At 39.9% G+C, this 17500-nt stretch overlaps 3 protein-coding genes across 3 annotated transcripts in view; 2 read left to right on the top strand and 1 right to left on the bottom strand.

Moving 5' to 3' along the window:
* Positions 1–6145: 6145 nt before the first annotated feature.
* On the bottom strand, positions 6146–10728 carry LOC123519541 (peptide methionine sulfoxide reductase-like). Its single transcript, XM_045280940.1, is given in 4 exon segments — positions 6146–7850; positions 8198–8334; positions 8617–8731; positions 10263–10728. Coding segments are annotated over 4 exon segments (744 nt in total). The 5' UTR covers positions 10535–10728; the 3' UTR covers positions 6146–7630.
* A 4273-nt stretch (positions 10729–15001) lies between these two features.
* Positions 15002–15820, top strand: LOC123519226. Its single transcript, XM_045280348.1, has 2 exons — positions 15002–15025; positions 15170–15820. The coding sequence occupies exons 1-2, from the start codon at positions 15002–15004 to the stop codon at positions 15818–15820; spliced, it is 675 nt and encodes a 224-aa protein (XP_045136283.1).
* A 433-nt stretch (positions 15821–16253) lies between these two features.
* Positions 16254–17500, top strand: part of LOC123519539 (SID1 transmembrane family member 2-like) — an 11225-nt gene continuing 9978 nt past the window's right edge. Inside the window, exon 1 of the mRNA XM_045280939.1 lies at positions 16254–16725. Coding sequence (XP_045136874.1) covers positions 16366–16725 — 360 coding nt within the window. The 5' untranslated portion in view covers positions 16254–16365. The remainder of the gene's footprint in view (positions 16726–17500) is intronic.

Raw genomic sequence — 17500 nt, 5'->3', positions numbered from 1 at the left:
TGTGGGACCTAAGTAGTCTGACCCCACAGCCCATTCGAGGTCCTCTCAGCTGGTCAGTCACCCGAAAGGCAGCAAGGTAGGTAACGCCTTTCTGTTCCCCTTGAACCTCTCCCTCTTGCCCTTACTTCACTTATCCTTTGGTCCTTTCAAAACACGAGTAGTTTATTTAGACCATACTGGCTCATATTTTTTTTTTTTTTTCTAAATTCACAGAAAATGAAATGGGAAATAATTACGGAATGTTGTTGACCCGAATTGTTATTGCTTGGTTCATCATTTACTTACCAATTATTACTTTTTACCGTATATTTTCCGCTATTTTTTTCCATATCAAATTAGGAGTCACGTTCATATTTCATCGGTGGTGGTGGTGATGGTGGTATGTTGCCCGGAGCGCCAGTCTTGACTGCCCCCCACAGGCAGGAGGCGTGGCGGGTTGTGTTCGTTCGCTGGTGTGTGGTGGAGGACGAGGAGGACAAGCGGAGGTGGTGATGGTGTGGATAAAGGGGGGAGAGAGAGAGAGAGAGAGAGAGAGAGAGAGAGAGAGAGAGAGAGAGAGAGAGAGAGAGAGAGAGAGAGAGAGAGAGAGAGATTAAAAAAGAATTATCACAGCTTATATTTCTTCCTTGAATCTTCTACTTTTGCTTATCTTTGTGATGTTTTGATGTCAAATGGTCAAAGTTGTCAAGTCGTAGTTATTTTTGACAACTCATACAAGTGAGCAGTTTTGACAATTTCAGATTGATAAGGTGACGTAAAGGTAAATAATTGCTAAACATGAACTTTTGTTGACTCCTTTCTTTTTGTTGCAGGCTTTTGGAGGTCCAGCGGCACACCACACACTGCTTTCATAAGCATGTGTGCAGAGTGCAAGACAGAGAGGGGCAAGGATGGAGATGCCTCAACATTCACAGCATCATTGGGTTGCTTTTTTTTTTTTGTGGAAAGTAGTGCACACAGTTTTAATTGAAGGATTACATGTCATCAGAATGATGGTCTGTGTTTTTTTTTTCATTTACAGTGACAATATAGTGTTTCTGTTGTGAGAGCAATACCATTATGAAACGCTTGAAAAAATCATTTTACAGAGTTGATAGTTCCTCCTAGACTTTTGCAATGAAAATTGTCTCAAAATATTACTCATGTTCTTATATATTATTTTTTTTTTTTTTTTTTTTTTTTTGTTAGAGACAAATGAGATAGGTGGAATGAGGCAGACCTGTTGATACAGAGGCTGGTGCCAGGTATGTGCAGGCCTCATGCTCCCTCTAGTAACTTCATTGTTGCTTCTAATACTTTTGAAATACTTTTGTATGTTGAAAATATTCCCACAGTAATGTAATATGAAAAATTATCCTTAAGCTGAAAATTTTTAAATTGTCAAAAATTGTACTCATTTTGCTGTGCCACTGTGAAACGAATTTTTTTGTATGTTGAAAATATTTCCACAGTAATGTAATATGAAAAATTATCCTTAAGCCGAAAATGTTAAAATTGTACTCATTTTGCTGTTCCACTGTGATACTGAATTTTTTTCTAAGTTGTGTCAAAAATTGTACTCATTTTGCTGTTCCACTGTGATACTGAATTTTTTTCTAAGTTGAAAATTTTGGTAGAGTTTCACAGAATTTACTACACAAAGATGTGTTGATTGAATAAAAGTGAAGGAAGGGAGACTCTTCATTGTATTTTTAACCCAAATATACATCTGCATTTTCTCCGGAGACTCTTCGGAGTATTTATGACTTAACACATTTTTTGGGGGCAGTTTTACAGGGATCTTCGCCATTTTTTGCCATTTTTTGCCATTTTTTGCCATTTTTTCCTACTTTTCAACGTTTCCCGGCTTTTTTTTAGGCATTTTAGCTGAGGTGGCGCCTCATTTGTCTGACTGAGCTAGGTAGGCTTTTTGAGGGTTTCACTTTTATTTGAAAAGCTGGCTGGAATATATATATATATATATATATATATATATATATATATATATATATTATTATATATATATATATATATATATATATATTATATATATGGGGGGGCTGATAGGGTTAGGTTAAGTTTTCACATACGAGTGTTTAGGTTAGCCTTTAGTATTTGGTTAAGTTAGGTTTGCTGCGAATTCCTAGATAAAAAAAAAAAAAAATTGGAGTTAGTGAAAGCAATATCAATTTTCTTAAATCATTTATTATTGAGTACTAACATCAGTCACGTGGGTACATCACACGAAAATAACATTACAAGAGTGATTAGCAACATGTATTTGTTAGCTTAGGTTAGTCTGTCCTCCCTCGGTGTTAATAGAGTTAGTGCGAGGCCGGGTCCAATTCCTCCACGGAGGGTCCACGGATGGCACCACGTGTTCGCACTCAGGGCAGAGAGTGCAGTCCTCCACGGTCCTGTCCTCCTCCTGGATGGCACCACGTGTTCGCACTCAGGGCAGAGATGGTGCGAGGCAGGGTCCAATTCCTCCACGGAAGGTGCAGCGATGCAGTTTGTCCTTCCTCCCTGGATGGCACCACATGTTCGCACTCATGGCAGAGCAGGTGCGAGGCAGGGTCCAATTCCTCCACGGAAGGTGCAGCTAGGCAGTCTGTCCTTCCTCCCTGGATGGTACCACGCGTTTGCAGTCAGGGCAGAGCTGGTGCGAGGCAGGGTCCAATTCCTCCATGAAGGTGCGGCGAGTGTGTCCTTACCCCGTGGATGGCACCGTGTTCACACTCAGGGCAGAGCTGGTGCAAGGCAGGGTCCAATTCCTCCGTGGAATTATGCCAAATCTAAGACCTAGGGACAAATTGCACAAGCATCAGTGACTAGCCTCAAATTAAATGCAACTACGTGCATATATTACCTAAGGATTTAATAAGCTTGTGCTGTGCACCACAACACCCCGATATTAACACTCGGTTGTTCCTACACTTACTGCACTAGATGGTAACAATCATGGATAATTGAACAAGCCTACAGAAATTACTACACAGCCATTATGAAGCTTTTACACAAGAGCCTTACTCATTCAGAAACATTACTTATACACACAAACCAAATGTATAAGGTGCCGTGACGCTTCAGCAAAATTCTCACCACCTGGTACTCCTAACACGAACACTGCGCAAGCCATCAGGAGGACGAGGACGAGCAGAAGCAGGAGCCGCAGCCGCCGCCGCAGAAGGAGCAGGAGCAGCCGCCGCCATCACCACCAGTCCTCGTTTCTCTGGTCTCCCTCAAAACTATCTGCCGACAAGGACAATAGAATAGAGTTGTGGATCTCTTCCCCATAAACTATGTACACCCTTCAAATGAACCAGATTTCCCACTATTTGAACAAATCAGTACCACCGAAACCCAATACAACCACTCCAATAGTTTGAGAAGACATTTAAAACGCTCCTTTATTACAACCAAATAAAACTCAAGGGCACACTTTTTCCCACTATACAACCAATAATATTACCACTACGAAATACTAAGCAACCTGATGAGTGAGGACTGACAACCGAACGGGATAATGTAGTTCCTGTAACAGTGGAACATGCAACAGCCAACGCATTGAAACCTTGACAATTATGCAAAGAATATAAAGTTCAGTTCAGGGACGCATTTCCACCATGATATTCGGGAGTGATTAGACGATTTTATTGGCATTAGGAAGGGTCTACAGACCTCAGAAGACTAATAGTCATCACTATTTCAGTCCCCTACACAAGTTTTGGCAGTATTAAATCACCAAATAGTAAGCAAAGTTAATATATAAACGCGTCATGATACTTAAGTAATTAAACTACACGAGAGTACAACTACGTACTAGACGTAATACCGGTAGGAGAATATAACGTATGGGGCACTGCAGGAAGCCTTCACACCTACACATGGGAGTTAATCACGGAAAGAGATACTGCTGATTGGACGATTTTGACAGAATGGGTCTATGGAAGTCTGAAGATTATTGACTACACTTTAATCCCGCACAAATAGTAGGAAAAACTACGAAAACGCGTCATGCTTCTGAAGGAGTTAACAGTAAAGACCAGCACACAATCACTTCCCACAAATAAACAACACCATCCACACTAATATCAACTCTATCCTTCAAACACAGCCGCGGTACATAACTCGCTTCACCCCACGCTAGCACTCCTGACACACGACACAACACTCGTCTCCACACGCAGCAACAACAGACAGCCGAAGCAAAATCTTCACATCCCACACCACACCACACGCCCACGGCCCTCCGGCTATTACCGGCCAGCGCTTTTCGACTACGTGACGTCAACTCGGGAAACGAAGCCGAGGATGAGGTAGCAAATGATTCGAATCGTACGCTCGTAATCTCGAACTTTTCTGTGCTTCACCTCCACTATTTCAAACCGCTTTATTTAAATTTGCACGAGTTTCTTAAGGTGTTTTTTTTTTTTATGGTACTAGAAGCAGAATGACAAGGTTTCCACATTACTGACTGGAGAAACACTCTTGAAAACCCCGCTAATCATCTCTGTGGCCTTGAAAAATGGAAGTGGTGAGAGAGCAAAGTGTTTCTGAATACGGGTCGTTGTTTCACACGTACTATTAACCACTTCGGCATTTTTACCAGGGGTTTGGGTATGATTAGACGATTATATTTATACTAGAAAGGATCTATAGAAGTTAAAAGATCAATGGCCAGAGTCTTCACTATTTTAATCCCCACATAAGTTTCTGAAGCTGTTCTTAAATCACCAAATAGTATACAGAATAAATAGGGAAATGCGTCGTGATACTGAAGTGGTTAAGTGGTGATCTTAATTTCCTTGCTTATATCTTTTTCTCTCTCATTCAGGCTTAATAAGATGTGGTGTAATCTTAGAGCACAGTACAATTTCTAATCCCACTACTGGCGGGAATAAAGGAGTTATGTCTTGAGTGTAAACAATCAACGACTCTCCAACTGAAATAAGGATCCAATCATCCTAATGTCATTATGAACTGGGTGTTCAAGGTTGTCAGTTCAGGATGCACAGTCACGCTTACTGTACTCAATAATTTTTAGATAGGAATTAAAAGCGAGAAGAAATCAAGCTTAATTCATATTACTCAATGTTACTCGTTTTCAAGTCCTTTTTTTTCTCTCTATGTTAACACCGCAACCACCACCACCACCACCACCATCAGTCCTTGTCTCTCTGGTCTCCCTCACAACTTTGATCTACCGACAAGAACAAAATAGAGTTGTGGTTTTCACCTCAGTAAACTAGGTACACCCTTCAAATGAATCAGATTTCCCTCTATTCAAATACATCAGTACCACCAAAACCCAATACTACCACTTCAATAGTTAGAGAAAAGATATTTAAACTACATAGCGCTACTTCAACCAAATAAAATTCTTAAGGGCACACTTTTCTTTTTTTTTCCTATTATTACCATTAACTAAGAAATACTAATTAACTTGAGTGATGGCTAAAAAATGCATAGTACATTATTCAGTTCGATGGAAAACGAAGCCGAGAATGAGGTGCAGTACTTAATAATTCGAGTTGTAGTTTCACAAGTGCTATTTCAGAAGTTATCTTAATAATTAATTTGTTTTACTATCTCCCTCTCTCTCTCTCTTTCTCTGAAGTTCAATATCGTGCTGTAGAATATAATTTCCAATCCCACTACTGGGGGGAACAAAGGAGTTAAAAACGTCTTCATAGTAAACAATCAAGGGCTCTCCAAATGAAGTAACGAGAATCCTAGACTCATTCTGAGCTGTGTTCATCAAGTTCAGGATGCAGTAACTCCTGCTGCACTCAGTAAATGTTAAATATGAATGAATAGCGAGAAGAGATCAAGCATAGTTCATTTTCTTAATCTTTTCAGTATCGGGTTTTCATATTCATTCTGGTTACTATATGGCAGGTTTATACAGCTTCAGAAACATATGTTGGTATTAAAATAGTGAAGACTCTGGCCATTAATCTATTGACCTCCATAAACCCTTCCTAATGCAAATAGTCTAATCTACAGAAAAATCAAGGTAAAATTGTCTCAGTACTGAATGGATTAAAGGTCACAAAGGGAGCAAGACATCTATGCACCATTACAACCACCAAAGCTCTCCACTAGAAAGAGAGTGGGATTACCACTAAGTTTAAAATGCACAAAAGATAAAGAAAACAAGTAAAATATATGTTCTTTTACTCATTCCCAATCACATTACAAGGCAACTACACACCAAAGGACTGCAGACACACTAACCTGACTATTTCATCCACCTGTGAGCTGCACCAAGCTTTGGCCCTCAGGCTTCATAAGGATTAGGGAGACACCATCACCTTGGTGTGTGGAGTTGCTTAAGGGAAATCATGAACAAAACATAGCATTATTGTAATTAGGTAGTATACATGAAATATGAGGAGTTTGTGGTACTCTTCAGGCATCCTTGTTTGAATTAAATAACACAATGTTTAACAGATAGCCTATCTAGTTTCATCACCATTATATATACTATATATATAATATACAATAGACAATAAATAAGTGGATGAATAAATAAATAGAGGCAAAAAATAAATTTAAAAAATCTCAATATTTCTTATTCACAGTACAGAATAAGTATGAATATTGAAGTGCCTCTGATTAGTCATTCCCAGATGGGTTGTTGTGGCACGGCAGAACTACAGTGCTCTGGGGAGAGGAGAGGTAGTGCAGTAGGCTGCCATGCTAGTGGCTTCCATGCTGTGAAAAATGGTCACCATACACATCCATCAGACCAACAATCTCCATTGAGGCAGAGAGGTGAAACCAAGCATTTGCATGTATGTATCCATATTCATAGTCTGCCCATCATGAAAAATTCTGGCCTCATCATTCTTACTCCCTTATCAAGACTGAAAACCTTAAAGTGGAAAACCATCATATCATATATCAATCATTACTTATCAGTACACAGGTATTCCTGCTTTTCCACCTATTCAAACAACAAATACTTCATCATTAAGGCATATTGGTCCTTGTGTGACACCAAGAGGGCTCACAAGCTGCTATTGCAAAGTGGGGTGTTGGGAGACTGGAGATGCTATTGGAGGCATTTCTTACATAGAAAATGTCATTCTCTTTCTTCTCACCATCAACATTTCTACATTCATACAATACAAATGACATGAGAATATACAATATACAATAAATAAGTGAATGAATGAATAAATAGAGGCAAAAAAAAAAAAAAAAAAAAAAAATTCTTATTCACAGTACAGAATAAGTATGAATATTGAAGTTCCTCTGATTAGTCACTCCCAGATGGGTTGTTGTGGCACGGCAGAACTACAGTGCTCTGGGGAGAGGTAGTGCAGTGGGCTGCCATGCTAGTGGCTTCCATGCTGTGAAAAATGGTCACCATACACATCCTAGTAACCAAATAAGACTAATTATAATACCTGCAGTCAAAGGCACATAAAATTACACTATTGTACAGATTACAGTAATAATGTAGGATGCTTAATTTCCTTGATCTCAAACTGAATTGATGTATGTATTGTTAATTGTTACCTGAGCACCATAGAAAAGAGAATGAAGTGTGGGGAAAAAAGCTAAAACCATAGTAAATAAAATAGGAAAACCAGAAGTGATCACAAAGTAAACAGGTAAGTATTCACACCATGATATAACATTAGGCAGATGCTGCAACCTCCTCTCTGATATACTGAGCCATCTTATCGGTGATGCCCCATGTTTTCCACTCTTTATCATAATTAGACAGTGTGCCGTAACCACCAACATAACCGTTGATGCGAGCAGCAACGTGGCTCTTGATTAGCTCCTCTCCAGGCTCCAAGTCCAGGGCATTCACAAGTGCATGGTGGCGCTGCAGTTGGTATTTTTGGTGGTAGCTGAGGATTGCACAAACATCGTTAATCACTGAATTTCTATTGTTTTATTGCAGAGTTACCACACTGTTTTGTAGTACTACTGTATGTTTAAATGATATAGCTAATGCTAATCGCATGATGTACATAGTAAATGGCATAACTATAGATATCAATCTTCAACAATTCATTCTTCTGCATGACATGTCCCAAACAACTTTCAATCACATCCTCCAGAAACTTAACAGACTTTTTGTAGAATGATGACTGTTCCTTATGTAAAATACAGCTAAAGACATTTAAGTTACCAATAAGGTAAGTTTTATATGTCAGTCAAAAGTATGGTAAATCTTGCTGTACAAAATACTTACTCTTCTGCATCATAAAATTCCTTGAATGGAAGGATGGACGTCTTGATGTGTTGAGAGGATGTTTTCTGCTTCTCCTCAAGTGTCTTCTCTGCTAAATGTTTCTGTTCCTCATCATGAAAGAAGATGGCTGACATATACTGTCAAGGAGAGCTTGAGATTAAAATTGCAAATTCTTTGTGATTATTATGAAATGAAAGGGCCACATTTTTGGTGAGGGGGCAAGGTTTGTTAACTGTAAGATAAAATACAATAATAAACATGTGTAATACAAGATGAGGATGGTTAAGTGTACACCAAAATCATGTAATCTTTGATATGATGATTTGATATGTAATGTGTAATGTTTTCGAAAGTTATATAATTTTCAGCCATTTTTTTTTTTTTTTAACCTTTCTTGAAACACAAACAGTTGATCTTACCTGGCGGGTGCAATTAGCAGTGGGATCATGGTTGTCCCAGAACATCTTCAGGAGAGCAGAGTAATTGGTTGCCTGTGGATCATAGTCCACATCCACCGTCTCTGTGTGGTCACCCCTGTGTGGAGAGAAATCACAACATTATTATAGAACAATGTACTGTACATAAAGGGTGAAAAGTGTAGGAAAAGTTTTTATCAAACATTCTTCACAACTAATTAGTTTAGTATAGAAAGATCCCTCATTACTATTACTGTGTGGCCAAGAGGGTGGCATAAGATAGCTAATACAACAGGCAAATAGGATCCTGGGTTTTATAAATAGAAATGTTAGTTATAAAAGTAAGGAAGTGGTGCGTAGCTTATATAATTCCTATGTTAGGCCCCATTTAGAGTATTGCATACAGGCCTGGTCACCCCACTATAGGCAGGATATCAACATGTTAGAAGCAGTTCAGAGAAGAGCAACTAGGATGATACCAGCTTTGAAGCGCCTGGAGTATAGAGATAGATTAAAGGCATTAAACATGTTTTCATTTGAGAGGAGATGTATAAGAGGGATATGATAGAGTTATTTAAAATGTTCTCAGATACAAACTACATAGATGTGAGATCTTTCTTTACCTTAGAGGAGGAAGTAGGACTAGAAATCATGGCAGGAAGATTAGAAAGCAAGGCTGCAGGTTAGATATAAGAAAATATTTCTTTAGTCATAGGGTGGTAGACTTCTGGAATGCATTGCCAGAGACGGTTGTAAATAGCACTAGTTTGACAATGTTTAAAAACAGATTAGATAAGCACTTAAATTTATTAGATTTATAATTATGTATAGCACTGCATGATAGTTTTTATAAGAAATTTACTATAGTTAAACAAGACATGATCCCCATGTATGGGGATTACAGATTGTAGAGGAATTCGATGCAGGACTTAGCCCTGTTAATGGGCCAAATATTTAGAATTAGTATATAATGTATTGTGTACTTGTAAGTGTATCTTTAAGTACTGATGACGAGGTCGCTGTGCGACTGATACAGGATAACCTAGATGGGCCCTGGTGGCCCTTTGTTATCCTATTATTTATGTTATGTTATGTTACAGGATCAGATAAGGTCCTGAGAAGACACAAGCTTTCCATTAAAAGTGATTAAAAATTGCCTTAATTCAATATCATAAATTACCTTAATTCAATATGGACAATTTTTCACAAACACAGTAAGACATGGTATCTAGCAAGGTAAGCCAAACTAGGTAAATATTTACAAGAGGTCCTTCCTTTGCCAAATATAACTGTTTAACTCATTACTTTTTTTTAAGAAATGCAAAATTTTGTCATTTTGGTATCCCTGATCAACTAAGCCAAAACAAACTTAATCTAAGCTAACCTAATCCTAAAATTAACCTAACCTAAGCTAATCTGACCTATCAATCCTAATCAAACTCGGTTTTTGGCACAATGTGTTGATTTTCAAAAGCACCACTATGAGTCAGTAATAAATAGCCAAGCACGCCTTAAAACAAAACAAAAAATCCATAGACGTTAAGCACATTGAGTGTTGGCTACGACCACAAAACGCAGTCGTGTTATGCTCTACTGACAAGGACCGATAGTAAACATTAACCCCCAGTGATCCCTCCCCAGCGACTTACAGGTGACGGTAGGTAGGGTTGCGCATGGATCCTCCGGAGTAGCCCACTCTGGTGCGGATGACTCCCTCAGCGGCACCAAACTGGGCCTCCGGAAACCAAAATCATGCCATTCCGAAAGTAGCCTTCTTGGTCGGTATGTTGGGCTCCAGAAGTTCAGCCGTCCTCACCCCCAGGCCAGGAGGAGAGAAAAAGTATAAGGCAGCGAAGTACTGCACTAGCAAGGCCATACCAGCTACATAGAACACCGTAGAGTTAATGGCCGGGAGAGCCATAGCTGTTCTGTGTGGTAACTGTCGCTACACAACTGTCACTACACAGGAAACACGTCGCCCTCTTATCCCCGCCGTTTTCTCTCAGTCGCCTTCATGCTTTCGTCATGCGGCAGGACTTTCCATGAGGTACAGGTTATGGACACTTACATAACAAACAACTATTTGATCAGAGTGTTACGCAACTCGTTATGGCATGAAATACATACTACGACACTTACTTGCACTTGGACGGAAGAAGTAATGCATCTGGCGCACAACGTTCATGGTTTTTTGTGGTGAATCACACAAAAATTACAATATCCTAGCTGCCCACTCCACAGATGACGCAATGCTTTCCGTTCCCGCCTCCGCGCCCCGCTGCTGCCTGCTGCCTGCTTCCTGCGGTCCGCTGCCGTCGTGATAACCTGCACGTTCTCCCTTTTATTCGGCACGTACAAAACATGCTTATGCAATTGCATCATTCATTGCATTACTACCTCAACCAGAAATAAAGTGTTCAAGCTTGAAAAATGTAGGTTTAAAAAAGAGATAAGAAGGAATTGTTTCTCAAATAGAGTGGTATATCTGGTATAATGGACCAAGTACTTTATAGCTAGTTTGTTAAACAATATTCATGTGTCTTTCTCCATTGCTTGGGTGACTAGATAAACATTTAACACTGATCAACACCCATCGAGCTCATCAACAATGGAACAAAATAAGCCTGCAGGATCAGAGGTAAGCAGTGCATCCTCCTGACTTCTTGTAATGGTCAGCCCTCCCCAAAAACAATAAATAAATATAATAATTAAGTTAGTAAAAACAAATAGAAAAAAAGGCTTTTGTTACAAGGTTGAAATTATAATAATGTCAGTAAGTCATGCAAAGATGATGTTTGTTCAGTGGTGATTGGGGAGGTTGTAGTGGAAGAAGGCATACAGTGAGTTAATTTTGATTAATAATAAAACAGCTGTGAAGGGAGGAGGAATGAGAGAAAAGTGGCTTAAATTTCATAGAGGTGACACTGTCAAAGCATTGTCTAAAGCAAGGTTATATATGATATGGCACTGAGCGGCTGGCGGAGTGATGTGATGTGAATGTTTTCCTTCATGTATATATGCAATACGTAGTGATGCTACGTAGCCACCCTTAATTCCCCCATTATTATTATTATATTATTATAAGGTCAATGAAGGCGACCCACTGGAAAGCATAACTGCATAAACCCAAAGGCCCAGTGGGCGGCACCTCACCGATAAGTGAAAGGAAGTAACAGGAATGAACAACAGAATAGGAAGATTGGTAGAGATCTAAGAGGTAGTGAGTTCAGAGAGAAGAAAGGTATTCACACGTTTTTTAAATGCTTCAATGTTACTAGAATTAACAATCTCGTTGGGAATTGTATTCCAGAGTCTAGCAGATACTGGGATAAAACACCGGGAAAATTGTGAAGTATTACATCGATTCACAGACAAGGAACGGTCATTCATGATCAAGGATTGTCTTGTAGCACGTGCTGGTAGTGAAGGGGCAGGCAAATGACAATGCAACGGGTGGTTGGAATTAGACATGATTTTGAAGAAATAGGACAATGATCCAACCAAACGACGATGCCGAAGATTAATCTCAAGATTAGGTGCCTTGACAAAGGACAATAATGTGAGATAGGTATAGGATCCCTGTATGAATGAAGCGTGTATGACAGTGAGTTTGATGTATATAATGTTGATATTTAAAATAAGTAAAATAAGTAAAGAAATAAAATAAATAAACTACAATAAAAAATCTTCTTAAAATGAATTAACAAAATAAAATAGATATGAATAAAATTAAAATGGCCTAATGCCTACGCCAGGGTGATGAGCCCCCCCAAAAAATGATAAATAAATAAATAAATAAAAAATAAAAAGCTGGCGGCTGGCAGTCCCTGGAACACTCGTGTACGATTCACGTATGTGCTTGCCTTCAGTCCCCTTACCGCCGTAATATAACTGATGTTTGTTGTGGTACATATCTTTCATACTGTGTGGAATTTGCACCAAGCCAACACTGTAAACGTTGCTGCACCAACTACTGTTGTCACTAGGTATGAGGTGATCCACTGTCATGTGAAAAAAATCCAGTTGGGGTTGATATAAGATGCTGCCGTAGATAAGAGGAGATGCAAAGTTTAATATAGTATGAAAACATTACAGGGCACGGGTAATAGTGTGCGGTAAGTTTCATCAAATGACCAAGAAAAATTAGATGAGATCAATTAATTCAGTTCATTATTTCGGCATTCGGCCCCTTCATTGTGTTGATTTTGGTCAATGTCATAACAATGTGGGTGCGCGTGAGCTCCTTCGGTGCATGGCTTTCCTCTAGGGTCTATATGTATTTACTACGCCTACGTGCCTGCTGAGGTAACGGGGTGTATCACGTCACCGGTGTGTATGAGGCTGTACAATAGGTATAGTAAAAAATGTGCATGAAAAAAAAAGTAATTCTGAAAACTCAAGAAAGGATAGGATGTGTGAATGTGAGAGGATGGGATGTTGGAAAAATGGAAGACCTCAGCAGGGAAATGAATGTATGGAATGTAGAGGTAGTCTGTGTAACTGAAACCCAGCTAAGAGAGAGAGTAGAACTGGAGTCAGAGAGTTTTAGAATGATAGGTAAAGGTAGGAGTAAGCAGCAGAGGAAGGGGGGAGGAGTTGAGTAATGGTAAGATTAGATGCAGGCGTGGACATAGAGGAGATAGACGTAAGGGAGTGTGAGATGAGTGAGGATGTTATGGCAGTGAGATTAGAATATAAGGTAGGCAGGGACAGAGAGAAAATAATATTAATTGTGTGCTACATGACTGTTGAAAAAGCAGAAGCAAGAGCTGAGAATGAAAGAAAATATAGGATTATTGAAAGGCTGGTACAAGAGAATAAGAATGAAAGAGTAATTGTGATGGGGGACATGAATGGTCATATAGGAGTATTGGGTGAGGAAGTAAATGGGAATGGACAATTGTTATTAGATTTTGTGGAGAGGAATGAGCTTGAGATTTTGAATGTGACCATGGCAGAGGGTAGAGTGACATGATGTGGAAAGGAAAGTGAATCTGTCATTGACCACATGGTGGTTAACGACAAAGCGAGGGAACGAGTAAAAGGCATGTGGGTGGATGAGGAGAGAAAGATTGATGTAGCGAGTGACCATAATGTTATGGTATTGGAGTATGAGTGTGTGAAGGAGAAAGTAAAAGTGACTACACAGGGGAAGGGAAGGTAGAAAGTTAGAGAGGCAGACTGGGATAGTTTTAGAGAAGCGATAGAGAATATGGAATGGAAGACTGGTGAGAACGGGCCACAGACAGAGAGAGGAGTGGATGAGTGTAATAGGAGTTTAGTTAGGAAACTAACCATAGCCGCAGAGGAGAGTATTGGTAGGACAGAACCAAGAGGTAAAGGGAGAGAAAGGAAAGGGAAGAGGTGGTGGAACAAAGAGATAGACAGGGCGAGGAAGGAAAGAAGGCAACTGAATCGGAGATGTAGGAGCCTTAGAAGGTACAGACAGAACAGTGAGGCAGAGAGAATAGAGTATGATAGAGTGTGGGAAGAGTATAGGAGTAAGCAGCAAGAGGTGAAGGCATTAATCAGGAGGGCCAGAGGGAATGAGGAGAGGAAAATTATTGAGGAACTTAGGAGAAAGGGTGAAGAAGTAGGTAGGGAATGGTATAAATTTTTAAGAGGAGAGGAGGGTAATAAAGTAGACCATGTAGAAGAGTTAGTAGTGAATGGAAGGAGAATTAGGGAAAGGGAGGAAATGATTGGAGAGATAGAAGAGTACTGGAAAGCTATTGGAGGAGTGAATGAGCCAGCTAGGAACTTAGGAAACATTACCCTAGATAGGAAAATAGAGGAAGGAATGAATGAAGATATCAGTATGGAGGAGATTGAGAGGTATGTAAAGAAACTAAAGAGAGGTAAGGCTCCGGGTATCAATGGGATTCTGAATGAATTTTACAGAGAGGATGGTCGAGGAGTGATTGAGGGGCTGCATGAGTTGTTTGGAAGGATTTGGAGGGATGAAAGAGTGCCTGCAACCTGGAATGAAAGTAGAGTGACACTTATACACAAAGGAGGTAGTAAAAGTAGGAAGGAAATTAGGAACTATAGACCAATAGCAGTGTGTGATTCAGTGTGTAAGATATTCTGTGGTGTGTTGAATGAAAGACTGAGTGAAGTGATAGAAAGAAATAGGGTAATGGGTGAGGAACAGAATGGGTTTAGGAAGGATAGAAGAGGTGAAGATAACATGTATGTAGTAAATGAAGTGATAGGGAGAGCGAGAAAGGACGGTAGGAAGAAGTATTTAGCTTTTCTAGACATAGAGAAGGCTTATGATAGAGTAGATAGGAGAATGCTGTGCAAGGTATTAGAAAAAGTTGGGGTGAGTGAGAAGATAGTGAGAATCATTAGGAGTATGTATGAGAATACAAGAGCAGTGTTTAATATGGGGGATCTGGTGACTGGATGGGTGAGTAATGAGAGAGGAGTGAGACAAGGCTGTCTTCTTTCCCCTTTACTATATGGCCTATATGTGGAGGAGATGGCAGTGAGAGTGAGGGGAACAGGATTAGGAGTGAAAGTGGGGAATGATGTGCTGAGCATTCTCCTGTAGGCAGATGATGTGGTGGTCCTTAGCGAGCACCATGCAGAGCTGCAGGAAATGCTGAATGCTGTGAGTGAGTATGGAAGGGATTTTGACGTTAGATTCAGCAGGGAGAAGAGTAAAGTATTAGTAGTAAATGGGGATGCGTTAGACAGGAACAGGACATGGATGCTGGGTGGGGAGGAAATAGGAAGAACAAAGGAGTACAAGTATCTGGGTATTTGGCTGGATGAAAGAGGGTGTGAAAGGACCAAGCAGGAAAAAATAGCACGGACTAACCAATGGGTGGGGAGGCTAGGTAGTGTAGCACGGTGCAGGGCAAATAAGTATGAGGTAGTTAGAGGACTATGGAAGGGAGTAGCTATCCCCAGCATCATGTATGGTTTAGAAACAACAGTGTGGACTAGGAAAGACCTGAATAGGCTAGAGGTTCTGCAGAACATAACAGGCAAGATAGCACTAGGTGCCAACAGGTATGTGGCAGTGGAGGCAATCAGAGGAGATATGGGATGGAGTACATTTAGGGAAAGGTTAGCTAAGGCAGTGTTGAGGTATAGGGTTAGACTGCAGAGGATGGATGGGAGTAAATGGGCAAAAAAGGTGTACGAATGGAACGTGTATGGACAGTGGACACAGGAGTCGTTTTATGACAAGTCTTGAATTACTTGGTAATGAGGTTTAAGTAAACACTTTCGCTTGCAATGGATTATTCTACATGTTGTCTCCTCTTTCCATATACATCACCATATTTTTATTCCAATTTCCTCCTATTTCCTTATTCATTATCCTCTTCCTCTATTAGTTACTCATTATTTCTTTCTATATGCTGTTTTAGTATCATTTCTTCTTATTCCATTATTCATTATCATTTCTTCTTATTCCATTATTCATTATCATATTTTCATGTGCATTTCCTCCTGTTTCTCTACTCATTAGATCCATTTTCTTTCTATCTCATTTCCTCCATTTATTGTCCTTTTTTTTCTCCTGTTTTATTTCCATTTACTCTATTTATTATCCATTTTTCTTTCTATCTCCTATTTTAATCTCATTCCCTCCATTTATTTATTTCCCTCTCTCCCTTGTTGACCAATAGTGTGGCTTCATATATGTGACGTCAAATCAGCTGGGTGAAAGAGCTGCGAAGGAGGAGCTGGGAAACGAGGAGAGCTGGAGGGACGTGAATATTAAGACATTGCCTGTGTATGTTGGTCATAGAGGAACACAGCCATGAGACCACTGCCCTGCCTTTGTCTTGTGGTGTTGATGGCAGTACCAGCACTTCAGGAGGGAGTTCAGGAGGGAGTGTCATCCCTAGAATGTCCAGCTTATTGGTGTCTGAAACTGCAGTCACACCAACCCCACGTTCCGGTGTCATAAAGCCCATAGACAAGTCCCTCAAGACAACCTCAGTGACCAAGAAAAGGAAAGCTAAGAAGACCATTCATTTATGTCCAAACAACACGGATGTAGTATCTTGCTACTCTATTTCCCACCACAACTATGAGTTCAACATTACTAAATCCTCCCCATGTGTAATTAAGTGCAGTTATGACCCACGGGAGGTAAGCATGTCACTGGATGATGTTCTGGGTATTGTATTGCCATCATTGTATACTCTTCATCATTGCTAGAGGCATGAGTCCCTTGGGAGGCCCTGGGTTCTCTCTTCACTGGGTGGTGGTGGCCTGAGGTGTCCTGAGGTGTGGCAGATGGTTTACCATTGTTTGGGTGATTCAGTAAATGCTGTAAACACCTCTGGACACCTGACTCTCCTGGACACTGTTTTTTTTTTATGCAAGAGGGGAAGCTGGCCAAGGGCAACAAAAGATTAAAAAAGATAGGCCCACTTGAATGCCAGTTCCCTTAAAGATCAAATAGAGTTAGCCAAAATTCTGGGGCAAATGTCTTGAAAGCTCCCTCTTAAAAGAAGTCAAGTCGTACAAAGATGGAAATACAGAAGCAGGCAGGCAGGCAGATCTGCGCTTCATATGTTACTGCTAATCCAATCCCTGGAGAAGTGGCCTGTGCCTGCAGCTATCCTGAGCAGAGTATTGTTTGTTGTTTTAGTACCTATTATATGAATTGCTTTACTTTCTCACCCAGATTTGCCACTCAAGAAGCATTATCAAAAGATCACTAATGTTATATAAATTAGGAACTTAGGTTACTGATTAGGTATTTTGCATAATGACATTCAGAGGGGGACGTGGTGGTGGGAGGTAGGAGCTTATTACCTTGTCCATCACATGCCTATCCTTATCTTTGGTAATATTTTAGTAGTTGTGGTAGCTAGGAATGCTTTTCTGCATTCAGTGATCATTAGTTTATTGTGAAATA

Source organism: Portunus trituberculatus, chromosome 45 (assembly GCF_017591435.1).
Source record: "Portunus trituberculatus isolate SZX2019 chromosome 45, ASM1759143v1, whole genome shotgun sequence".
NCBI lineage: Eukaryota > Metazoa > Arthropoda > Malacostraca > Decapoda > Portunidae > Portunus > Portunus trituberculatus.
The sequence above is the reverse complement of the archived record's forward strand: the minus strand, read 5'-3'. Positions and strand labels throughout refer to the sequence as shown.

Bases quoted from the DNA above. Each gene is read 5' to 3' on its own strand.
- LOC123519226 (XM_045280348.1), top strand. From the start codon at position 15,002: ATGGGGGATCTGGTGACTGGATGG. The intron at 15,026-15,169 runs GTGAGTAATGAG...ATTCTCCTGTAG, and splicing joins GGGATCTGGTGACTGGATGG to GCAGATGATGTGGTGGTCCT.